This window comes from Podarcis bocagei, assembly GCF_964188305.1.
Source record: "Podarcis bocagei genome assembly, chromosome: 2".
NCBI classification, from domain to species: domain Eukaryota; kingdom Metazoa; phylum Chordata; class Lepidosauria; order Squamata; family Lacertidae; genus Podarcis; species Podarcis bocagei.
This window is the reverse complement of record NC_138126.1, coordinates 7,856,759-7,882,790: the sequence shown is the minus strand read 5'-3', so window position 1 is coordinate 7,882,790 and position 26,032 is coordinate 7,856,759. Positions and strand designations below refer to the sequence as shown.

Genomic DNA, 26,032 nt, shown 5'->3' with positions numbered 1-26,032 from the left:
AGCCTTCTGGGATATAATATATAATGAGTTAAAAAAGGTTTTGAAATATAAGTTCAGTAAAAAAACAGAGGCATTTTTATTAGGTTTAATTGGTGAAGAAATACATAAAAGAGAGGTAAACATGTTTATGTAGGCCACAAGGGTTGCAAGAACACGTCTGGCTCAGAAACGGAAGCAGCAGGAACTCCCAACACTGGAAGATTGGCAGGTCAAGATGGTGGAGTATGTAGAGATGGCCAAGTTGACAGGGAAGATCCGGAATCAGTGTGATGTACTGTTTCAAAAGGACTGGAACAAATTTATATTTTATATGAAAGAAAATTGTAAACATTTGAAAACGTTTGTAGTCCTGAATTGAAATGTTTTGTAATGTAAATATAAGGGGCTGATTTACCGACAAGAAGGTGAAATAATATAATTTGACAAAGGGTAAATAAGTGATTATAGAAATGTGAAAAATATGGAAAGATATGTGGAAGTCAAAAAGAGGGAGGGAAGGATGTTGATGCTCTTACAGAGTAATATATTAAGTTATAGAAGTATGTAAAAAAATGTGAATATGATTTAAGTGGAAAATCTAATAAAAATTATTTAAAAGAAAGAAAGAAAGAAAGAAAGAAACCATAGAATAGCCAAAGCAAAACGTGTTTGTGAGAACTCAATGATGTGACTCTCAAGTCCAGGGAACTATAGAATAGCTATGATGGACCAAGACCAGCAAGGCAGGACTTGATAGAGGTGTATAAAGTCCTTCATGGTGTGGATAATATGGATAGGAAAAGTTTTCCTCCTTCCCAGTAATAATACTAGAAGTTTGGACTTTAAGTGGAAATTTAAACCCTTGTGTCCTAGGCCCCTGTCCAACTCCCTGATCACTACACCACACTGCCTCAGAACTATAGATTCATCGGCATCCAATGGAGGTCTCTAACACCGAGCTAAGCCATGAGATACTCACATGAGCTAATAGAAGTTCGGGTTTATGAGATAGCCCAATCAGCTGACTGGTCCATTGGATTTAGACAGCAGCAATAATATCTGGCTTTAGCTAAGCAATATACAAGCAGCCAACTAGAAATTCAATTCAATTCTGCTTCCAATGAAGCTGAATGTTAGAAGAGTCAGGACAGAGAAATCTGTTCTAGACTTTGAAGTTTGCTCCTTCCCTGGAAGAATTTCAATCATACATAGTTGGGCTAAGGAAGGCTATTAACATAAATGTTAAATTCAGTAAGTGGCTATTCGTTTGCAGTGAAAACGGGTTGGGAGGAGGTTCTTCGCCACTTACAGTACAAAGCTACTCACTACAACTATCAAACGTGAAACTGAAAAGAGACTGAAGGATCATCAGGTGTTCCGGTGTCTGCGGATGATCCTGCTGGGTGAACCTGGTGTTCCATTTCTCAAGGATCTTCTGATAGGACTGTCACTGCTTGCGATAGAATTGTCAAATCGTCGAGTTGGAAGGGATCCTGAGAATCATCTAGTCCAACCTTCTGCAATGCAGGAATATGCAACTGATGAACAGTGGTTTGTGGGAGGTCACAGCTCAGATGCAAATGAGGGGAATAGTTGGGAAATAATGGGAGAGGAGGAGGAGTCGGCAGAAGTGGAGCGGCAGCTGGTTGATACGATGTCATTAGAAAGCAACCAAGACCCTCCATCTCCTAGAACCTGGCAAGCCTTAAAAGTAGGAGAGCAAAGAGCTCAAAGACACGTAGCAACACCTGGAGAAGTGACGAATGAGGATGTGGGAGAGACAAGGGTGGAGATTCACTCGGGACAACACCATTATCCAAGAGGCTCAGTTCTATAGCCTCTTTGTAAAAATTGAAATAAAAAAGGACGGTAAGAAACCTTTCCTTTTCTTTTTGCTTTCCTGGGCAACCAGCTGGAAGCTGCTGACAGCATCCTGATAGCAGTGTTTGGTCCACGTTAACAACATAGTATTTTATGTGAAACCAAGAATCTTCAAAGAAGCTAAGACTTAGAAACTACCACCTTCACTTTTTGTAGTTAGATGTGCCTTTGTGTTCAGATCTGGCCTGAGGATGATAATATAGCACTTGGGAAGGAAGATGCAGCCCAGAAGCCCAGCACTGGAGGCCAACATAGAGAAGACCTGCACAGCAACCATGAACTTCCCTTTTGTGCTCAGGTAGGTGGGCACAAAAGACATCCAAACACTGCAGAAGACCAGCATGCTGAAGGTGATCAGCCTGGCTTCATTGAAGGACCCGGGAAGCTTTCTGGCTAGAAAAGCCACAGTGAAGCAGATGGCAGCCAGGAAGCCCATGTAACCAAGGACAGTGTAGAACATGGCAACAGATCCCTCATTGCATAGAAGGATGATCTCTCTAGCTTGGGACTGCATGTCGGAGTCTGGGAAGGGTGGGGAGAATCCAAGCCAGATGGTGCAGATGACAACCTGCATACTGGAACAGGAAAGGACAATGGAGTTGGCTAGACTCTTCCCCAGCCATCTCCTCACCTTGTTCCCTGGCTTTGTGGCCAGAAAGGCCAGCACCACCGTGGTGGTTTTTGCCAAAACAGAAGAGACAGCAACTGAGAAGATGATGCTGAAGGCTGTTTGTCGGAGAAGACAGGTTGCTCTTCTTGGCTGGCCGATGAAGAGGAAGGAGGACAAAAAGGAAAGCAGGAGAGAGCTGAGGAGGATATAGGATAAGTCTCGATTGTTAGCTTTGACTATGGGAGTTTCCTTGTATTTAATGAAGATTCCTTTCACAATGCCAGTGGTCAAGGACAAGAAGAGAGCAAAGGAAACCAGGACAATCCCCAAGGGTTCTTCATAAGTGAGAAATGTTATAGTCTTGGGGACACATTTGTCTCGTGCTTGATTTGCATGCTGATCTTCTGGGCATCTGGTGCAAATCTTTGCATCTGAAGAGAAGAAGAATGACTTCAGAATGACTAACAAAATTCTTACATCCATACCTGTCTATTTTCTGACAGAGGTTGCCATGGTGATGGACTGTGCGTTTGAGATGTCAGGAAAATACAGTCTTTAGCAAGGTGTGCTGGGAAGAATAAGGTAGAAAACAAGGCTGCCTTGTTGGCTAGGCTGGCTGAAGATTGGTTGGGAGAGATTTCTTCCACTGAAATGCTGCAGTGCTATGGTAAACAAGTCGCTCTTGATCATGTACTAAGATCTGGACTTCCTTCATGCAGACTGAAGGTGTAAATATGCAAATCAATCATATTTCTTAAAGATACAGCAGTCTCCCCATAGTCTATAATTCTCCAAATGAGCATGAACCCTGTGTTACCCTTGGAATACCAAGAAATCTTGCCTCTCCCTTTCCTCTGGAGTTACCCACCTTCCTCAATGGAGATTGTCCCTTCCGCACAAGGAGCACAATCATAGCAGCAAACAGCCTCCCCTTCTTTAGCCACTCTGGAATATCCAGGGTGACAGCTTTCAGTGCATCTTGAACGAGGCACGACCTAAAAAGAAGGAAAAGGACCACCCAAGGAGATCAGCATAAATTACAGACATCATCTGAAGGCCCTGGCTAAAAATATGCTCAAATAAAAATCATTTTTATAATACTGAGACCAGGTTAGAAAGCTTTAAAATGGGAGTGAGACCCTTTCAAATTTGGTAGAACTGTGGTGAGCTCATTTTCTTTCTGACATAAAATTTCATTTTTAATTGTTGAACACAAATATTGTTGAACACAAAGGATTAAACAAACTATGGCCTTTTAAACTGAATTTGAGATTTATTGTTCTTTTTTGTCACTGTGAAAAGGTTGCCATGTTTTGGACAAAGTTGTTGAGCTTTATTTTTTCCCTTTCTAAATGTTTTTGGGCTTTTCTTTGAATTGTTACTCATATTATTTTTTAAATCACTCTGCTTGCCATATGTACAGGTTTTCCAGGACATGTTGATGTCAGGAAAAAGCACCAAGGCAAAAGCCAGCTCCAGATGGCTGGAATGCAAAACAGGATGTTGTGGTTTCTCACTGTACTGTTGGAGAAAGGGTGGAGCCTATTCTCTGTACTGAGCACCGGATGTTAGCTCAGAGTGTCATCTGACCTGTGCTGAAAGTACAGGGGAGGAGTTAAGACTCTTCTGATGGAGTCTGAAGGGAGCAGTCACATTTCTATGTACTGTTGAGTGACAGGAATAAAACATGTAGAAAGGACTCCTGTCTGTCTCATTTCTCCTCCCTGGGAGAATGCAGGGAGGGAGAGAGAAGCAGAGAAGCAGAGGGTGTGTTCTATCTCATGACTAATGAGAAGAATCACCGGGTTTGTTTACCTAGCCTGCCGGAGGTCGCAGACGGACGGTAAGCACAGTATCTCGCTCAATTGCCTCGGGGGAGGCCAGGTACCTCTGCCTGTGAGCTCAAGATACCAACAGTTGCTGTTTCAGCAAAAAGCTGTCTGGGTGCGATTTCTGCAGCCCTTTCCTAGATGTGTCCAAGACAACCCGGAAGAATGGCAGCCATACACTATGAAGCGTATTGTTGTGCTTTTATAGGCAGTCGCTGTTACTGGGCAGCTGAAAAAGCCCACATGGCAGCTAGGGCCACACTGCCAACTTTTGGCCCATTGATGTCCTTGTTTCATCCACTCAGAAGGATAGATGAAAATGCAAGCTTAAGAGCAGCCTCTCTTTGCCCCTCTCCATCTGATTTGCAATGCAAAAAAGAGAAGGGAAAACAGAGAGGGAAAACAGCAGCGGTGTACACAACCAGGAGTGGGTCTCTCTCTGCACAGGGCCCACTTAGGGTTAAACTGAAAATGGCTCCTATCAGCAAATTATCAGAACTTAACAGATGTCACAGCAAGGGAACGAGGGCCAGTTGTGCCATAGTTGTTAGAGAGTTGGATGAGAACCCAGGAGACTAAGGTTCAATTCCCAGGTAGCCATGAAGCTCCATAGAGAAAAGGTGGGATATAAGTACGATAAATAAACAGATAAATGAAATGACCTTGCTGAAGTTCCCAGGCCACATAATGGCTTCCGCTTTAATGGAGAATTTTATGCCGGAGGATGTCTGTTCCTCGATGCTCCCAACTTTCATTCTGCTGTGAGATCTATTGGGAAATACGACCCAGTTCACGATATCAAAGTTGGCAGTCAGCTCCCCATTCTGATCAGAATACATCCCTCCTATGGATGAATTGGAAAACCAAATTTCTTTCAAGAAAGTGTGAAGCTAGAATGGCAGAGAAAACACCAGCTTTAGAAAACATGATATGTGGATTGTGTGAGAAAACAGCAGGCTTGTGTGCAAACTCCATAAGAGATGAGAATAAATTATGTTTAAACAAAATAATTGCAGGATATTTCTGGGTATATGATTGAGCAAAGCTTTTCATGACTTTGGATATTTTGTGGGGCATAGTCTTGTTTTTCTTAGATAATTGAGTAAGATTCCAGACATCTTACCAGTTTTGAGAGAATGGTCCTAAATCAAGGACATTGAGGCCTCGTGTCAGCTAAAGATAACAATCTTTTGGTCATTACAACTGGTCCTTTATCAGATTATAAATTCACAGGACATATGACTCAAATAAACACATATAGAGCACATCCTAGCAAGCACTTGGCAACTGTAGAAAGCTAACATGCCTTTTAATTGGCTTTAAGCTATCCTATTGTGATTTCAACTTTCTGTGTTTTAAATAAGGGTTTTCTTTAGTGAATTTCTTTTCATTTTAACTTTTTTGTAAAATGGTTTGAGGTTTTTTTCAGGAGTCAAGCAATACTGTATATAAATGTTATGAACTAAATATAGCAATCAATCAATCAATCAATCAATCAATTAATTAATTAATTAAGTGTTATGTAAGAGAATGCTCCTTAACAATTTTTCAAAGCTTATTTTGTGCTTTGAAAGATTCCCCCTAACTTTCCCAAATTATCTTTTTTAAAAATAATTTTAATCAATTTTCAAAGTATCTTAGGACCACAAAAATAGATGAATAATTAAAAAAAAACTTATTAACATGTCCTACTAAAGACAGGGCATAGGAAATCTAAACATATTTAACAATAACAATGAAGTAAACTACAAAGAATATAAAATCTGAAACGGATTCCAGAAGGTATTTACAAAACAGGGGAGAGGACAGACCTGCCATGGCTGCAAGTTTTGAAGTTCCAATCTGTTTCCTCCACCCGCCATTAACATCCATTTGAATCTGGATGAATATGCGACATTTAAGGCTTGGGCCACAAACTGGACGCCGTAGTAAGTGCTGTAGCGATCTTCAGACCAGATTGCCTCCATCTCCTCCTTGGATAAACTTTCCTGTTGTTCCATTTCTGTGCATCTTGTCCAACCCTCCACGGACAGCACATTGTTTGAACATGTACAACTGAATACTCTTTTGAAAAACTCTGCAGCTGCAGCTCTAGCTTCAAATGAAAGTTGAGTATAGTAACCCTGTTCTGTCCTTTTTTCGGTATTCATTACAAAGGACAAAGAACCTTGGGCAGGCTGGAAGTTATCTGTGCCACCAAACAACATCACATCAATGTCTAGAAGATCTGTTGTGATCCAGACTATCCCCTGTGATTTCCTCACTTCATGAATTCTTTGTAACATCATGATTGGACGAATTCTGTGCTTAGAGTCCCCATAATAAACAAACACCTTGACTCGTCTCAAATCAGATGGTTTACAATGTAAGGATGACATTTGATCCAGGGTTGAAATATGAAATTTTTCCAAGAAAGCAACACAAATCCCACGGCGGATGAGCAGAAGGGTGAAGACACTCAGGAACCTTTCTCCATTTTCATTGTCTGGAACAAAGAGACCGATCCACGTCCACCCAAAATGTAGCAACAACTTGATAATCCCCAAGTGCTGGGTTTCTTCTTTGGGGACTATCCGGTAGACAGAAGGGAACTGGGTTTTGTCATCCAGATCCTGAGCAGCAGAGCCAAAACTGATCTAGTAAGAAAAGGATTGGTGTCATTTTTTCAGGAATACACAAGAAAGGCCTCATTGCATGATCAGGCCAAGGGCCATCTACTCACAGTAGCTAACCAGATGCTTCTGCATGTATGCCATGCCTTTGATGGAGGAATCATGTTCAGAAGAGGACCTGGAGTTTACAGAGAAGGAAGTGGCTCCAATGGACACTGGGGCAGAGCAGGGCATCTGGGCCTTGTAGGGTCATGGCACCCAAACCTCTTCCTAGAGTCACAATGGGGCACTACACAGAATGAGAGTAGATGCACAGTTTGGTGGAGTGCAAGTACTTAAACTTCTGTGTTCAGTTAGTTGTCAGACATCTGAGAAACAAGAAACTCATTAGGAGCCAGGGGCTACTTTCAACCACATCTTCTTATTGACAAACCGGGGAGGGAGTTAGGAAGTGGCTGAGGGTTTTCTAACTCGCTTTCCACTTTCTTGCAATGTGGTTTCCCCCTTTGGTCTCTCTTTTTGGGTGCTACTCTTTTGCGCTCCCTGGAAAATTTGGCTCTTAAGATATTGCTGAAGTAAAACTTCCATCTGTCCATACAAGCATGGCTAATGGCCAGATGGTTGGCTTTGCAGTTAAGAAACTTCTGGGTGCATGAAGGGGTTCCTCACCACTGCTGGAGAGACAGCAAAGAGGAATGAAACACAATTGATCTCTTCCCTTCCAATTCCTACCTGGGGCATTTTGTAGATGCCCAACATGCTTGAAATTTGGTGGGAGATTTTAGAAGAAGTTGCTTCAAAAACAGCCAACACGTTATTCTGTCTTCCACAGCTGTAGTTTGGAATAATGTCTAGCATGGCATCGGCAGTTGTCCTGACATCAAAAGCGGCCTCATAGATGCTATAGCCCAGGGTGACATTGGCTAAATGCTTAAGATGCCGGGTGATCTCCTGGGTTGCAAACAAGATGGAGAGGAATGCTGTGGCGTCCCATGCTGACCAACTGCAAATAAATGAATACACGAAAAATCATTTTAGCCTCCCATCCCCCATTAAATGAAAACAACTTGCAACATTCCTTGCTCTGTACGAACAGAAGAAGAGCTTGCTGGTTTTATATCTATTGGGGCAAACTCTGCAGCTAGGAAGGAGCAGAATCTTTGTCAGGAACTACTTAGAGGATGAGAAGATATGAAAGAGAGAAATGTCCTCTCTTGGGCTATGCCCACCTTAACTTCTGAGGGTGGTGGAACTACTTGGTAGGGTTCCTATACTGATTTGAGCGTTTCAGAGAGTTTGAAGGGAAGGTGGTGGTATCCTTACATTCCGATTTTTACACATTCTTTGATCTGCAAATGCAAGATTGCACCGTGGGTTTAGAACTTATTTAAGATATGTTGTAATCCAAATACACCCAAGACCACCAGGGACATTTAATTTAGACAGTTCTGTTGGGAATAAAGGAATAGAGGGAGCTGTCAAAGCTGATAATACTTGACTAGGAAGAAACACCCTTTCCCCACAAAAATACAAAATGATACATGAGATGATCAACTGTGCTTTAGCTGCATTAATGAAACTGAAGCCCAAAATAGGGAAAGGGTTCAAAAATAACGTCTTTGTTTGCAGGATACTAAGGGGCATGGCCAGAAACTAGATCCTATCTCTGGAAAACTGAAGCCCAAAATAGGGAAAGGGTTCAAAAATAACGTCTTTGTTTGCAGGATGCCAAGGGGTCACTAGGTACTTGAATGCTGACTCTCAATCCCCAAATCTTCTTCCGAAGGCAATAGAGGGGCAATGGAGGGAGAAGGTTTAATCAACTACCTGACATTCAGGAGACATCTTAAGGCAGCCCTGTTCAGGGAAGTTTTTAACGGGTGATATTTTATTGTATTTTTGGTTTTTATGGAAGCCGCCCAGAGTGGCCGGGGAGGCCCAGCCAGATGGGCGGGGTATAAATAATAAATTATTATTATTATTATTATTATTATTATTATTATTATTATTATTATTATTATTATATCAGGCATGGCCAGAAACTAGATGCTGCCTCTGGAAAACAGCAATAAATGTGAATGCAGACTGGGTAACATAAAGTCACTTACGTCTTAGCAGTGTTTTTGGGATGCCGTGAAAAGTTGATTGGGTAAGTTATAAAACCATTTGGAAATATGACCTGACTAATGAGGTGGTCTCCTGGCCTGTAATAATTCAACGGATCAGTTCCTATATTTCGGTTCAATGGGCATTTTGCTTTCAGCATCCTACTGGCTCCATGGGGCATTAGCAGCAGAAACAGCAGCAGCAGAAATATCATCCTGGCTATGCCTGCAAGAATCGTACACTCTTGTGACAGCAGTCACATTAGAAGCACAGCTGGACTCCTACAGTAGCTTCAGAAGCAAAGGTGGAAAAAGGAAACCTCCCATAGAAACAAGCCCTGCCAGCCCCAAATCTCCCAGGTCCGGCTTCTGATATTTATGACCCTGTTCTTCTTTCAGGCTTGTGACAATAACTTATCTGATGCTGCCTGTGATTCTGATGTTTTGTTATTTGTGGACTCCAAGGCCATCGTTGGGGAAATCCCTGGACTAGATAAGCAAATCACCATGATTTTGATAATTATAGGGTTAAGAAGGTCCACCTCCTCTGCAACTCCCTGGAATCGGTGTGTGACTCAATGAGCAGCTGCAGAGCCAGAGCAAAACATGTTTGTGAGAACTCAAAGATGGGACTCTCAATCTGGGCCCTGCTAAGCTTGAGGAAACATTAACTTCAGTAAAGTCCAAGAAACTATAGCATATCTAGCGTTATGATTAGGTGGGCCCAGGATCTGATTGATTCTGAAAGGTGGGGAAAACGGTGGACTAAATCAAATTTACAGCATGTGTGTCACTCAAAGAAAATGTATTTAAGATGATGTACTGATGGTATATCACACCTGCCAAACTTGCTAAAATGTATAGAAATCAAGACAAAAAATGTTGGAAGTGTAAGGAGAAGAATTTCAAGAAAGAAGATTCCACCTAAACATTAGGAAGAACTTCCTGACAGTAAGAGCTGTTCGACAGTGGAATTTGCTGCCAAGGAGTGTGGTGGAGTCTCCTACTTTGGAGGTCTTTAAGCAGAGGCTTGACAACCATATGTCAGGAGTGCTCTGATGGTGTTTCCTGCTTGGCAGGGGGTTGGACTCGATGGCCCTTGTGGTCTCTTCCAACTCTATGATTCTATGATTCTATGATTCTATGATTCTATGATTCTAATTTCCTCCACATGTGGTGGACTTGCTCCAAAGTGGAAGCCTTCTGGGATATAATATATAATGAGTTAAAGAAGGTTTTGAAATATAAGTTCAATAAAAAACCAGAGGCATTTTTATTAGGTTTAATTGGTGAAGAAATACATAAAAGAGAGGTAAACATGTTTATGTAGGCCACAAGGGCTGCGAGAACACTTCTGGCTCAGAAACGGAAGCAGCAGGAACTCCCAACACTGGAAGATTGGCAGGTCAAGATGGTGGAGTATGTAGAGATGGCCAAGTTGACGGGGAAGGTCCGGAATCAGTGTGACGCACTGTTTCAAAACGACTGGAACAAATTTATATTTTATATGAAAGAAAATTGTAATCTTTTGAAAACGTTTGTAGGCCTGAATTGAAATGTTTTGTAATGTAAATATAAGGAACAGGTTTACCGACAAGAAGGTGAAATATTATAATTTGACAAAGGGTAAATAAGTGATTATAGAAATGTGAAAAATATGGAACGATATGTGGAAGTCAGAAAGAGGGAGGGAAGGATGTTGATGCTCTTACAGAGTAATATATTAAGTTATAGAAGTATGTAAAAAAATGTGAATATGATTTAAGTGGAAAATCTACTAAAAATTATTTGAAAGAAAGAAAGAAAGAAACCCTAGAATAGCCAAATCAAAACGTGTTTGTGAGAACTCAATGATGTGACTCTCAAGTCCAGGAAACTATAGAATAGCTATGATGGACCAAGACCAGCAAGGCAGGACTTGATAGAGGTGTATAAAGTCCTTCATGGTGTGGATAATATGGATAGGAAAAGTTTTCCTCCCTCCCAGTAATAGTACTAGAAGTTTGGCCTTTAAGCGGAAATTTAAACCCTTGTGTCCTAGGCCCAAGTCCAACTCCCTGATCACTACACCACACTGCCTCAGAACTATAGATTCATTGGCATCCAGTGGAGGTCTCTAACACCGAGATAAGCCGTGAGATACTCACATGAGCTAATAGAAGTTCGGGTTCATGAGATAGCCCAATCAGCTGACTGGTCCATTGGATTTATACAGTAGCAATAATATCTGGCTTTAGCTTAGTAATATAGTAGCAGCAAACTAGAGATTCAATTCAATTCAGCTTCCAATGACGCTGAGTGTTGGAAGAGTCAGGACAGAGAAATCTGTTATAGACCTTGAAGATTGCTCCTTCCCTGGAAGAACTTCAATCATACATAGTTGGGCTGAGGATATTTCCGTTTCACCTTAAAAGCCTGCAGGTGGCCCGAAGCAGAAGGGGGGTGGAAAGCCCAAGCCAGGGAAAAACAAGGCTTTGTTTGCTGGCACAGCTGCACCAAAGGCTAAAGGCACGTCTGCTGGCCAGGAGCAGGGGGGCAAGCTGCAAAAGCCCACACCGGTGGAAAACAAGGGTTTGCTTGCTGAAAAGACTGCTCCAACAGCCAAAGGCAGATTTATTGTTGATTCAGGCGCCAGCCGGCATATTTCGAAGGACCGCCATCTCTTTATCTCCTTCAAGCCTCAGGAAGGTGAGATCCACTTGGCTGACGGAACATTTTGAATGCAAAGTTTATGGATGGTTTGTTCCATATAACTTATGACGACACTAGTGCTGTTGTATCTAATGCTGATTCTTGTTGTGTTGCACAAACTAACAAAGTTCTTCATGCAGGTTGCATTCACGATGCACATCGAAGGTTTTGTCACCTCTCTTGGAAGGCACTAGCCAAGATGCCAGAGGTGGTTGAAGGTTTGAACATCAAACCCTGTAAATTTCACATGAAATGTGTATATTGTGCAGAGAACAAGGTGAAGGTTGCTCCAAAAGGCAAGGAGTCTAGCAGGCAGGCTTCCAAACCCTACCAGCTAGTGCATGCGGACCTGGTTGGTCCACTTGCACCTCTTTAGGGGGAGCAAGGTACTTCATGGTTCTAATTGATTCTTTTTCCAGGTACATTCATGTGTTTATGCTCGAACAGAAATCGCAAGCGTTTCCGAAGTTTAAGGCATTCTGTGTTTGGTTGGAGAATGTTCATGGTAAACGTATTGGCTGTCTGTTTACTGATCGGGGCGGGGAGTTCACTTCTCAGCAGTTTGAGGCTTTCCTGACTGAGAAGGGAATCCAGCATGACATGTCAACGCCCAGATCGCCATGGATGAATGGGCTTGCAGAGCGAGCAAATCAAACGTTGCTGCAAGGAATGAAAACCTTGTTGCATGATGCCAATCTCCCTGATAAGTTTTGGGGGGAGGCTTTGGGGAATTTTGTTTACACCTTTAATCACAGATTGTCATCACCTATTGGTTGTACCCCCTATGAAAAGATGTTTGGCAAGAAACCCAACATCAAACACATGAGAATCTTTGGTTCTGACATGTGGGTACACACTCCACAAAGCAACAAGCTTGGGAAGCGTGGGGCACATGGTTTGTTCATGGGGTACGAAAAAGGTGCATACAGGGTATGGATGACTAACTCTAAGTCCATTAAGTTCACAAGGAGTGTTGAGTACAATCCAAAGTGGGGGGAAAATGTGGGAATTTTCCAGAGTTACCCAGAGGAGGATGAAGGTGATGTCAAGCAAGCAGCTAAAGCTGAGAAAGCTGCTGAGGATGATGATGAGGATGATGATGATGATGATGATGATGATCAGAGTTCGGATTCCAGTTCAGTGGGCGGCGCTGCTGCTGGTGTCAGTGACAGTGATGACACAGCAGACTACAAGAGCGCACAGGCCTCAGTCAGACCATCTGATGCGTCTGACAATGAACTGGAAGAACCACTGTTCACCATTGGTCACTTTTCTCCTAAGAAAGAGGAGATGAGTCAAGAAGACTTGCGTCTAGTACGTAGGTCTGAAAGGGCGACCAAAGGCAGACCTCCAAAGAGATATGCTGATGAGTTTGCTAAGACAACAACTGCTGTTCTTAGTAGCTCAGAGAAGGTGTGGGAACCTTCAAGCTTCAAAGAGGTTCAGGAGTTAACCTCTAAAGATGCTGAGCCTTGGCTAAATGCCATGAAGGCTGAAGTTGATTCCTTGAACAGGAACCAAACTTGGGAACTGGTACCGGTAGTCCCAGGAATGAGACTGGTTGGCAGCAAATGGGTCTTCAAGGCCAAGACAGACCAGAATGGCAAGGTAGTCAGACACAAAGCCAGATTGGTTGCCAGAGGTTTTTCACAGGTACCAGGACAGGATTACCACGAGACCTACTCACCCACAGTCAAATATGAGAGCATTCGGCTGATGCTCAAGATCGCTGTGGAGGAGAAACTGCATGTTTCCCATCATGACATTAATACAGCTTTTTTGTACGGGATTTTGAACGAGGAGCTGTTCATGCTTCCACCTGATGGGATGGTGATACAGAAGGGAATGGTCTGTAAACTGCGGAAATCCTTATATGGTCTCAAGCAGAGTGCCAGGTGTTGGAACACAAAACTCACTGAGACATTGCTTTCTCTAGGTTTTCACCAGGGAAAAGCTGATCCATGTGTGTTTGTCAAGGAGGAGGGGCAAAACAAACTGTATTGTTTATGTTTTGTTGATGATCTTCTGATGTTTTGGAAGAATCAGGCTTTTTATCAAAGCACCCTAGCTCAGCTGAAGGAGCACTTTGACATGAAGGATCTTGGTGAGGTATCCAACTATCTTTCTCTGCAGGTGGAGAAGGACCAAGCAGGTAATTTTCTGGTACAACAAACACAGAAAATTGCTGATGTGTTAACCAGGTTGAATTTGGTTGATGCAAACCCAGCAGACACACCGATGGTGACAGGTTACCAGGTAGACAGTACTGCTGAGGTGTTTTCTGACACAACGCTGTACAGATGCATTCTAGGCAAGTTGAATTTCATTGCCAGATGTTCAAGACCTGACATAGCTGTAAGCTGTAATCTGCTTAGCAGACATGCCAACAATCCTACTGTTCAGGATTGGAAAGCTCTGAAGCGCATAGCCCGCTATTTGAAAGGGACTATGCACTACAGGCTGAGGTTCACCAGTCAGAAGACTGGAGGTCTTGAAATCTTTGCAGATGCAAGTTTTGGAAGTGACATCACGGATGGTACAAGCACTTTTGGAGTATGCTACATGTACAACCACTGCCTGTTTGACTGGTTGTGCAAGAAGCAGACAACAGTGAGCCTAAGTTCCTGTGAAGCAGAACTCAATGCTCTGTCATTTTCACTCATGGATTGTGAATGGTTGATGCAACTGTTTAAGGACATCAGAGTGTCTGTGAAATGTCCTGTACAAGTGTATCAAGACAATAGATCGTGTTTGGCTTTGCTGAACTCAGAGAGTTGCAAGCAAAGAACCAAGTGCTTGCAGATTAAGCTACATCGTGCAAGGGAGTGTATTCAGAAAGGACTTATTCAGGTGTCCTACATGGCAGGAAATGAAATTCCTGCTGATCTGTTGTCGAAGGTTGTTAACAGAGAACAACTTAAGGTTTATGTACAAAGGTTGCAATTGGGTTGAACCACAGGTACTACAGGTTACACGGAAAGGGGGAGGATGCTAGGATATTTCTGTTCCACCTTAAAAGGGAGCAGGCTTTGTGAGTCACAGAGTCTGCGCATGTCCTGTTCACAGGATGTTTATGTTTGCTATTCCTTTCGATTTTGCAGTCTGTCGGAGACACTGACTCAGAACGGTTGTGTTTTCCTTTGTTCTGTTCAACGCTAAATAAAGTCTGTAAATATGCTCTTCTGTGCAACTTTCTGGCTGTGCTTCTGCTGATAAAGAGTGTGCACGAGCCCTGGAATGTGGCAAGGTATTCCAGAAAACTCGTGTCGCTAATTGCTGGATCTGCGTGACTACGGGAGATTGATGGACGTCTGGCACACGGCTTGGGGCCATGATGGACTATATCTCCCTGGCAGTTTCCCAACAGAGGAAGCCTATTAACATCAGTGTTATCTATGGGGTCTAGTATGTAACAATCCATTATACATTCAAGCACAGTGTGTTTTTCTGCAGGTGTTAGTGTAGTTTGGGGCAGATTCTTGAAGATGTGGAACCTTCTGAAGTGACTCTCACTTTAATTGGCTGTTAGGTCATAAATCATGACAGATGGCGTAGCAGGAGCCACGGGGCAGGCAGCCAACACTGATAACCGAGAAGAACCATTTCAATGGCTTTTACAACAAAATTTATTGTTAAGATCACACATAGAACAATTAAGCAGCACAATAAATGAACAAAATGCAGAATTCGCAAAGATTTCCTGGGGTATCACCTCACAAGTGAGGGGGTGCATATGGATCCAGCTAAGGTGCAGAGCGTAGTTTCGCGGCAGGAGCCCAAAACAAAGAAAGACCTGCAGAGATTTGTAGCATTGGCCAAATATTACCACAAGTTCATGTCAGCCTATTTGAGATTCACTACACCACTCACAGATTGCTTGTAGGGCAAGAATCCGTTCCAGTTGACAGCTGAGGCACAACAGGCATTTGAGCATCTCAAAACCTTGTTCTCCTCAGAGGTGTACCTAGCTCATGTAGACCCCCCCACAGGGTGTTGGTCAAATAAAGAGACGCCTTTGACAGAGTGGTTGGTGCTGTGAAAGGAAGACCAAGATGACCAAAGTCTTTATACTTTCCTGGGCAACCAGCTGGAAGCTGCTGACAGCAGTGTTTGGTCCACGTTAACAACATTGTATTATATATGTAAAGCCATGAATCTTCAAAGAAGCTAAGAATCAGACACTACCACCATCACTTTTTGTAGTTAGCTGTGCCTTTGTGTTCAGATCAGGCCTGAGGATGATAATGTAGCACTTCGGTAGGAAGATGCAGCCCAGAAGCCCAGCACTGGAGGCCAACATAGAGAAGACCTGCACAGCCACCATGTACTTCCCCTTGGTGCTCAGGTAGGTGGGAACAAAAGACACCCAAACACTGCAGAAGACCAGCATGCTGAAGGTGATCAGCTTGGCCTCATTGAAGGCCCCAGGCAGCTTCCTGGCTAGGAAAGCCACCGTGAAGCAGATGGAAGCCATGAAGCCCATGTAGCCAAGGACAGTGTAGAACATGGCAACAGATCCCTCATTGCATAGAAGGATGATCTCTCTAGCTTGGGAGTGCATGTCGGAGTCTGGGAAGGGTGGGGAGATTCCCAGCCAGATGCTGCAGATGACAATTTGGATACCGGAACAGGAAAGGACAATGGAGTTGGCCAAACTCTTCCCCAGCCATCTCCTCACCCTGTTCCCTGGCTTTGTGGCCAGGAAGGCCAGCACCACCGTGATGGTTTTTGCCAAAACAGAAGAGACAGCAACTGAGAAGATGATGCTGAAGGCTGTTTGTCGGAGGAGGCAGGTCACTTTCCTTGGCCGGCCGATGAACAGGAAGGAGGACAAAAAGGAAAGCAGGAGGGAGCTGAGGAGTATATAGGATAAATCCCGATTGTTAGCTTTGACTATGGGAGTTTCCTTGTATTTAACGAAGATTCCTAGGACAACACCAGCGGTTAAGGACAAGAAGATGGCAAAGGAAACCAGGAAAATCCCCAAGGGTTCTTCATAAGTGAGAAATGTTATAGTCTTGGGGACACATTTGTCTCGCGCTTGATTTGCATGCTGATCTTCTGGGCATCTGGTGCAAATCTTTGCATCTGAAGAGAAGAAGAATGACTTCAGAATCACTAACAAAATTCTTACATCCATACCTGTCTGTTTTCTGACAGAGGTTGCCATGGTGATGGAGTGTGCGTTTGAGGTGTCACACAGTCTTTAGCAAGGTGTGCTCTGCATCATGTGGTAAGATCTGAACTTCCTCCATGCAGACTGAAAGTGTAAATAAGCAAATAAATCATATTTCTTAAAGCTACAGCAGTCTCCCCTTAGTCTTCAATTTTCCAAAGGAGCACGAACCCTGGGTGACCCCCTGGAGCCCCCTGAAATCTTGCCTCTCCCTTTCTACTGGAGTCACCCACCTTCCTGAACGGAGATGGTCCCTTCTGCACAAGGAGCACAATCGTAGCAGCAAACGGCCTCCCCTTCTTTAGCCACTCTGGCATATCCAGGGCGACAGCTTTCGGTGCATCTTGAACGAGGCACAACCTAAAAACTAAGAAAAGGATCATCCCAGGAGATCAACATAAAGCACAGACATCATCTGAAGGCTCTGACTAAAAATACGCTCAAATAAAAATCATTTTTAGAATACTAAGACCAGGTTAGAAAGCTTTAAAATGGGAGTGAGGCCCTTAAAAATTTGGTAGAACTGTGGAGAATTCATTTTCTTTCTGACATAAAGTTTCGTTTTTAATTGTTAAACACAAAGGATTAAAGAAACTATGGCCTTTTGAGATTTATTGTTCTTTTTTTGTCACTGTGAAAAGGTTGCCATATTTCGGACAAAGTTGTTGAGCTTTATTTTTTCCCTTTCTAAAAGTTTTTTTGGCTTTTCTTTGAATTTTTAATCATTTTTTTTTTAAAATCACTCTGCTTGTCGTACGTTTGGGTTTTCCATGGCATTTTGCTGTTTCAGCAAAAAGCTGTGTCTGGGTGCCATTTCTGTAGCCAATTCCCGGATGTGTCCATGAGAACCCGGAGGAATGGCAGCCATACACTATGAAGCGTATTATTGTGCTTTTATTGGGAAGCTGATGAAGCCCACATGGCAGCTAGGGCCATGCTGCCAACTTTTGGCCCATTGATGTCCTTGTTTCATCCACTCAGAGGGATAGATGAAAATGCAAGCTTAAGAGCAGCCTCTCTTTGCCCCTCTCCATCTGATTTGCAATGCAAAAAAGAGAGGGGAAAACAGAGAGGGAAAACAGCAGCGGTGTACACAACCAGGAGTGGGTCTCTCTCTGCACATGGCCCACTTAGGGTTAAACTGAAAATGGCCCCTATCAGCAAATTATCAGAACTTAACAGATGTCACAGCAAGGGAACGAGGGCCAGTTGTGCCATAGTGGTTAGTGAGTTGGATGAGAACCCAGGAGACTAAGGTTCAATTCCTAGGTAGCCATGAAGCTCCATAGAGAAAAGGTGGGATATAAGTACGATAAATAAACAGATAAATGCAATGACCTTGCTGAAGTTCCCAGGCCACATAATGGCTTCCGCTTTAATGGAGAATTTTATGTCGGAGGATGCCTGTCCCTCGATGCTCCCAACTTTCCTTCTGCTGTGAGAGCTATTGGGAAATACGACCCAGTTCACAATATCAAAGTTGGCAGTCAGCTCCCCATTCTGATCAGAATACATCCCTCCTATGGATGAATTGGAAAGCCAAATTTCTTTCAAGAAAGTGTGAAGCTAGAATGGCAGAGAAAACACCAGCTTTGTAAAACATGATATCCGGATTTTGATAACTGGTCCTTTATCAGGTTATAAATTCACAGGACATATGACTCAAATAAACATATATAGAGGACACATCCTAGCAAGCACTTGGGAACTGTAGAAAGCTAACATGCCTTTTAATTGGCTTTATCCTATCCTATTGTGATTTCAACTTTCTATGTTTTAAGTAAGGGTTTTCTTTAGTGAATTTTTTTATTTTAATTTTTTTGTAAAGTGCTTTGAGGGTTTCTTCAGGAGTCAAGCAATATATAAATATTATGAACTAAATATAGTAATTAATTAATTAAGCTTTATGTAAGAGAATGCTCCTTAACAATTTTTCATAGCTTATTTTGTGCTTTGAAAGATTCCTCCCAACCTTCCCAAATTATGTATTACAAAATGATTTTAATCAATTTTCAAAGTATATAAGAACCACAAAAATAGCTGAACAATTAAAAAATCCTTATTAACGTGTCCTACTAAAGACAGGGCATAGGAAACCTAAACATATTTAACAATAACAATGACGTAAACTACAAAGAATATACAATCTGAAACAGATTCCATAGAGTATTTGCAAAAAAGGGGAGAGGACAGACCTGCCATGGCTGCAACCTTTGAAGTTCCAATCTGTTTCCTCCACTCGCCATTAACATCCATTTGGATCTGGATGAATATGCGACATTTAAGGCCTGAGCCACAAACTGGATGCCGTAGTAAGTGCTGTAGCGGTCTTGAGACCAGATTGCCCCCATCTCCTTCTGGGACAAAGTTTCCAATGTTTCCTTTTCTGTGCATTTTGTCCAACCCTCCACGGATAGCACATTGTTTGAACATGTACAACTGAATGCTCTTGACCAAAACTCTGCAGCTGCAGCTGTAGCTTCAAATGAAAGTCGAGTATAGTAGCCATGTTCTGTCCGTTTTTTGGTATTCATTACAAAGGACAAAGAACCTTGGGCAGGCTGGAAGTAATCTGTGCCACCAAACAACATCTCATCAATATCCAGAAGATCTGTTGTGATCCAGACTATCCCCTGAGATTTCCTCACTTCATGAATTCTTTGTAACATCATGATTGGATAAATTCTGTGCTCAGAGTCCCCATAATAAACAAACACCTTGACTTGTCCCAAATCAGATGGTTTACAATGTAAGGATGACATTTGTCCCAGGGTTGAAATATGAATTTTTTCCAAGAAAGCAACACAAATCCCACTGCGGATCATCAGAAGGGTGAAGACACTCAGGAACCTTTCTCCATTGTCATTGTCCGGAACAAAGAGACCGATCCACGTCCACCCAAAATATAGCAACAACTTGATAATCCCCAAGTGCTGGGTTTCTTCTTTGGGGACTATCCGGTAGACAGAAGGGAACTGGGTTTTGTCATCCAGATCCTGAGCAGCAGAGCCAAAACTGATCTAGTATGAAAAGGATTGGTGTCAGGGTTTCAGGAATACACAAGAAAGGCCTCATTGCATGAGCAGGCCCATCTTCTCACAGTAGCTAACCAGAGGCTTATGGGATGCATGACATGCCTCTGATGGAGGAATCCTGTTCAGTGGAGGACCTGGAGCTTACAGAGAAGGAAGTGGCTCCAATGGACACTGAGACAGACCAGGGCATCTGGGGCCTTCAGGGGTCATGGTACCCCAAACTCTTCCTAGAGCCACAATGCAAAGAATGAGAGGCATATGCTAAACAGCACTGCTTTTTTTTCTAAAAAAATATGTTTAGGGGTACTTTTGCTTCCATCTTATACTCAGGAAACACTGGGAAAGGAAAGGAAGCTGCCAACAGGGGTAGCATCGGAAGTGATGATTCACGATGCTATTCAATGGAACTGAGGATTTACAATGCTAGAGAAGAAACTAAACATTTGTAGTTTCTTCTCCTGGTAGTTTCACAAAATGTTTAGGGCTATGCGTCTCCCTGCGTCCCCCCAGAAATATCACTGCTAAGCAGCTATACAATCTGGAGGAGTGCAAGCACTTAAACCTCTGTGTTCATTTAGCTGCCAGACAGCCACTGGTCTTCCTGAGAAACAAGAACTCATTAGGAGCCAGGGGCTACTGTCAACTACATCTTCCTATTGACAAACTGGGGAGGGAGACAGGAAGTGGCTGAGGGTTTTCTAAATTGCTTTCCACATTCTAAAAATGTGATTCCTTCCCCCCTAGTCTCTCTTTTTGGGTGCTTTTCTTTTGTGTTCCTTGGAAAAATTGGCCCTTAGAATATTGCTGAAGTAGAAATCCCATCAGTCTGCAAAAGCATGGCTAATTGACAGAATGGTTGTCTTTGCAGTTTAGAAACTTCTGGGGGCATGAAGGGGTTCCTCACCACTGCTAGAGAGACAGCAAAGAGGAATGAAACATAACTGATCTCTTCTCTTCCAATTCCTACCTGGGGCATTTTGTAGATGCCCAACATGCTTGAAATCTGGCTGGGGATTTCAGAAGAAGTTGCTTCAAAAACAGCCAACACGTTATTCTGTCTTCCACAGCTGTAGTTTGGAATACTGTCTAGCATGGCATCGGCAGTTGTCCTGACATCAAAAGCGGCCTCATAGATGCTATAGCCCAGGGTGACATTGGCTAAATGCTTAAGATGCCGGGTGATCTCCTGGGTTGCAAACAAGATGGAGAGGACCGCTGAGGTGTCATTTGCTGAAAAACTGCAAATAAATGAATACACGAAAAATCGTTTTAGCCTTCCATTCTCCATTAAATGAAAACAACTGCTTGCTCTATACAAGTTATATCTAATGGGCCAAACTCTGCAGCTAGGAAGGAGCAGAATCTTGCCCAGATCCACCAACAAAGAAAGGAGTAGCATTTAGGAGAGCTTGAGCTGGGGTGAATTAGATTGCAATTTAGAGTTCCTTAAGTTGGCAAGAACTATTTACAAGATGAGAAGATATGAAAGAGAGAAATGCCCTCTCTTGGTCTACCCACCTTAACTTCTGAGTCTGGTGGAACTACCTAGTAAGATTCCTATACTGATTTGAGCGTTCCAGCGAGTCTGAAGTGAAGGAGGTGGTCACCTTACATTCCGATTTTTACACTTTCTTCGATCCCCAAATGTAAGATTAGCATGATGCAATCCAAATACACCCAACACCAAATGAGACATTTAAGTTAGACAGTTCTGTTGGGAACAGGGGAAGCTCTGCAAAGGCATGTAATTATTGACCAGGAAGAAACACCCTTTTTGCATAAAAATACATTACAAAGCCAAATTTTCCTTTAATGTGATATCTTTATATGGAGCAGTTCAGAAAGAGCTTCCCAGGAAGAAGGACATGAGATGATCAACTGTGCTTTAGATGCTGCCCTTTTATTAAGGAAACTGTAGCCCAAAAAAGGGAAAGGATTCAGAATTAAACTCTCTTTTTGCAGGATATTAAGGGGTCACTGGGTACTTCAATGCTGACTTTCAATCCCCAAATCTAATTCGAAAGGCAATAGGGGGGCAATGGAGAGAGAAAGTTTAATTAGGGATGGGCAGAAATTAGATGCTGCCTCTGGAAAACAGCAATAAATGTGAATGCAGACTGGGTAACATAAAGTCACTTACGTCTTAACAGTGTTTTCGGGATGCCGGAAAAAGTTGAATGGGTAAGTTATATAAAATGCTGGAAATATGACCTGACTAATGAGGTGGTCTCCTGGCCTGTAATAATTCAACGGATCAGATTCCATATATAGGTTCAATGGGCATTTTGCTTTCAGCATCCTACTGGCTCCATAGGGCATAAGCAGCACAAATAGCAGCAGCATAAATATCATCCTGACTATGCCTGCAAGAGTCGTACACTCTTATGAAAGAAGTAACATTAGAAGTACAGCTGGACTCCTACAGTAGCTTCAGAAGCAGAGGTAGAAAAAGGAAACCTCCCACAGAAACAAGCCTTGCCAGCCCCAAATCTCTCAGGTCCAGCTTCTGATATTTATGACCCTGTCATTCTTGCAGGCTTGTGACAATAAGTTATCTGATTCTGCCTGTGATTCTGATGCTTATGTGATTTGTGGACTCCAAGGCCATCGTTGGGGAAATCCCTGGACTAGATAAACAAATCACCATGATTTTGATAATTATAAGGTTAAGAAGGTCCACCTCCTCTGCAACTCCCTGGAATCGGTGTGTGACTCAATGGGCAGCTGCAGAGCCAGAGCAAAACATGTTTGTGAGAACTCAAAGATGGGGCTGTCAATCTGGGCCCTTCTAAACTTGAGGAAACATTGACCAGTAAAGTCCAAGAAACTATAGAATAGCTATGATGGACCAAGGCAGGACATGATAGAGGTTTATAAGCATGCTGTGGGTAATATGGATAGGAAAAAGTTTTCTTCCTTCCCAGTAATAATACTAGAACTTTGGACTTTAAGTGAGAATTTAAACCCTTGTGTCCAAGGCCCCTGTCCAACTCCCTGATCACTACACCACACTGCCTCAGAACTATAGATTCATCGGCATCCAATGGAGGTCTCTAACACAGAGATAAGCCATGAGATACTCACTTGAGCTAATAGAAGTTCGGGTTCATGAGACAACCCAATCAGCTGACTGGTCCACTGGATTTAGATAGTAGCAATAATATCTGGCTTTAGCTTAGTAATATACTAGCAGCCAACTAGAGATTCAATTCAATTCAGCTTCTAATGAAGCTGAGTGTTGGAAGAGTCAGGACAGAGAAATCTGTTATAGACTTTGAAGATTGCTCCTTCCCTCGTAGAATTTCAATCATACATAGTTGGGCTGAGGAAGGCTATTAACATAAATGTTAAATTCAGTAAGTGGCTATTCGTTTGCAAGCGAAAAAGGGTTGGGAGGAGGTTCTTCGCCACTTACAGTACAAAGCTACTCACTGCAACTATCAAACGTGAAACTGAAAAGAGACTGAAGGATCATCAAATGTTCTGGTGTCTGGTCCAGCTGGTCTTTGGATAGTTAAACAGTGTCTCCACACAAAACACACATTCTGCTCCTTCAGGTATAGTGGGCTGAGGCTGTTGAGGGCTTTAAAATTCAGCACGAACACTTTGAATTGTGCTCGGAAATGTACTGCGAGCCAGTGAAGATCCTTTATGTTATATGGTCCCAGCGGCCACCCCCAGTCACCAGTCTAGCTCCCACATTCTGGATTAGTTGTAGCTTCTGGGTCCCCTTCAAAGGTAGCCCCCACATAGAGTGCATTGCAGTAGTCCACTTCAGTAGGTATCTGAAGAAGTGTGTATGCACATGAAAGCTTATACCCAGAACAAACCTAGTTGGTTTCTAAAGTGCTACTGGACAAGTTTTTAATGTGTGATATTTTAGTGTATTTTTGGTTTCTATGGAAGCCGCCCAGAGTGGCTGGGGAAACCCAGCCAGATGGGTGGGGTACTACTACTACTAATAATAATAATAATTTATTTTGACTGTGTTAGACCAACACTGCTACCTACCTGAATGCAGTAGTCCATGTTTGAGATAACTAGGGCATGCACTACTCTGGCGAGACAGTCTGTGGATAGGTAGGGTCTCAGATTGCCTACCAGATGCAGCTGGAAGACAGAATTGACCTGTGCCTCCATGGACAGCTATGAGTTCCAAAATGACTCCCAGGCTTCTCACCTGGTCATTCACAGTTGCCCCATTCAAGACCAGGGGGTCCCCCACACCTGCCCCCGTCTCCCCAAAACAGTACTTTGGTCTTGTCAGGATTCTGCCTGAATCTGTTGGCCACCATACATCCTCCAACCATCTCCAGATACTCACACAGGACCTTCACCCCCTTCACTGGTTCCGATTTAAAAGAGAGGTAGAGCTCTGTATCATCCGCATATTGGTCAACACACAGCCCAACCCTCCTGATGATCTCTATGGTCTTCTTCATGCTCAGGCTATGAACTAAAACATTAAGCTTGCTGGGGAGCCAGGCTGCTGGTGACCTAGTTGCAGGAGTTTATTGGCCAGTGACGTTACCATGGATGAATGCAGATGTATCATTGTGACATCAGTGTATGATGTTACACACAGAATGAGCTTCAAACCCCAGCAAAGTGAGAGACAGTTAACAGTCAGACCCAGGCTTCATGCTGTGGGTATTCATGACAGATGATGAAAAGGTAAAACATGGGGGCTGTGGTATCTTTTACCAAAGGTTACAGCCAGATCAAGCTCTTAAAAGATCTAATTCAGGAGCCCCCATGTGTATCTAATTCAGGAAATAAGCACTAATAAACTGTTGTCTTGAAAATTAGTGGCTTGATCACTCTCTAATATTTCCAACATGAGCCTATTGGCTTAAGATGACTACTGCGAACAGGTCGCTAATACTGGTTGTTTTGAAATTGAATGGTGGAATGGTGGAGACCGCCTCCCCATCTTGACTCTTCCAGAGAAGAGGAAGACAGTATAGATTTATAACAGTGGTTTGTGGGAGGTCACAGCTCAGAGGCAAGTGAGGGGAATAGTTGGGAAATAATGGGAGAGGAGAAGGAGGCGGCAGAAGTGGAGCGGCAGCTGGTTGATACAATGTCATTAGAAAGCAACTAAGACCCTCCATCTCCTAGAACCTGGCAAGCCTTAAAAGTAGGAGAGCGAAGAGCTCAAAGACAGCGGGCATGTAGCAACACCCGTAGAAGTGACGAATGAGGATGTGGGAGAGACAAGGGTGGAAAGTCACTTGGGACGACGCCATTATCTAAGAGTTCTCTTTGTAAAAATTGAAATAAAAAAGGATGGTAAGAAACTTTTCCTTTTCTTTTTGCTTTCCTGGGCAACCAGCCAGAAGCTGTTGACAGCATCCTGACAAATTGTCCTGAGTCAACTTTAATTGGCTGTTAGGTCATAAATCATGACAGATGGCGTAGCAGGAGCCACGGGGCAGGCAGCCAACACTGATAACCGAGAAGAACCATTTCAATGGCTTTTACAACAAAATTTATTGTTAAGATCACACATAGAACAATTAAGCAGCACAATAAATGAACAAAATGCAGAATTCGCAAAGATTGCCTGGGGTATCACCTCACAAGTGAGGGGGTGCATATGGATCCAGCTAAGGTGCAGAGCGTAGTTTTGCGGCAGGAGCCCAAAACAAAGAAAGACCTGCAGAGGTTTGTAGCATTGGCCAAATATTACCACAAGTTCATGTCAGCCTATTTGAGATTCACTACACCCCTCACAGATTGCTTGTAGGGCAAGAATCCGTTCAAGTTGACAGCTGAGGCACAACAGGCATTTGAGCATCTCAAAACCTTGTTCTCCTCAGAGGTGTACCTAGCTCATGCAGACCCCCACAGGGTGTTGGTCAAATAAAGAGACACCTTTGACAGAGTGGTTGGTGCTGTGAAAGGAAGACCAAGATGACCAAAGTCTTTATACTTTCCTGGGCAACCAGCTGGAAGCTGCTGACAGCAATGTTTGGTCCACGTTAACAACATTGTATTATATATGTAAAGCCATGAATCTTCAAAGAAGCTAAGAATCAGACACTACCACCATCACTTTTTGTAGTTAGCTGTGCCTTTGTGTTCAGATCAGGCCTGAGGATGATAATGTAG

General features: G+C 43.0%; 1 protein-coding gene and 1 long non-coding RNA gene across 3 annotated transcripts in view; one reads left to right on the top strand and one right to left on the bottom strand.

Annotated features, from left to right (window-relative positions):
• Positions 1–26,032, top strand: part of LOC308581370 — a 97,126-nt gene that overhangs the window by 60,506 nt on the left and 10,588 nt on the right. The window lies entirely within an intron of this gene.
• LOC308578943 (vomeronasal type-2 receptor 26-like) lies at positions 11,387–23,953 on the bottom strand (the record flags this gene model as incomplete). The annotated part of the gene is made up of 5 exons (XM_081179545.1): positions 23,930–23,953; positions 20,886–21,156; positions 17,117–17,243; positions 16,161–16,795; positions 11,387–11,431 (listed from the first exon to the last, which is right to left on the bottom strand). Exons 2-5 carry the CDS (start codon positions 21,009–21,011, stop codon positions 11,387–11,389), a joined length of 933 nt encoding a protein of 310 aa, XP_081035671.1. The 5' UTR covers positions 21,012–21,156; positions 23,930–23,953.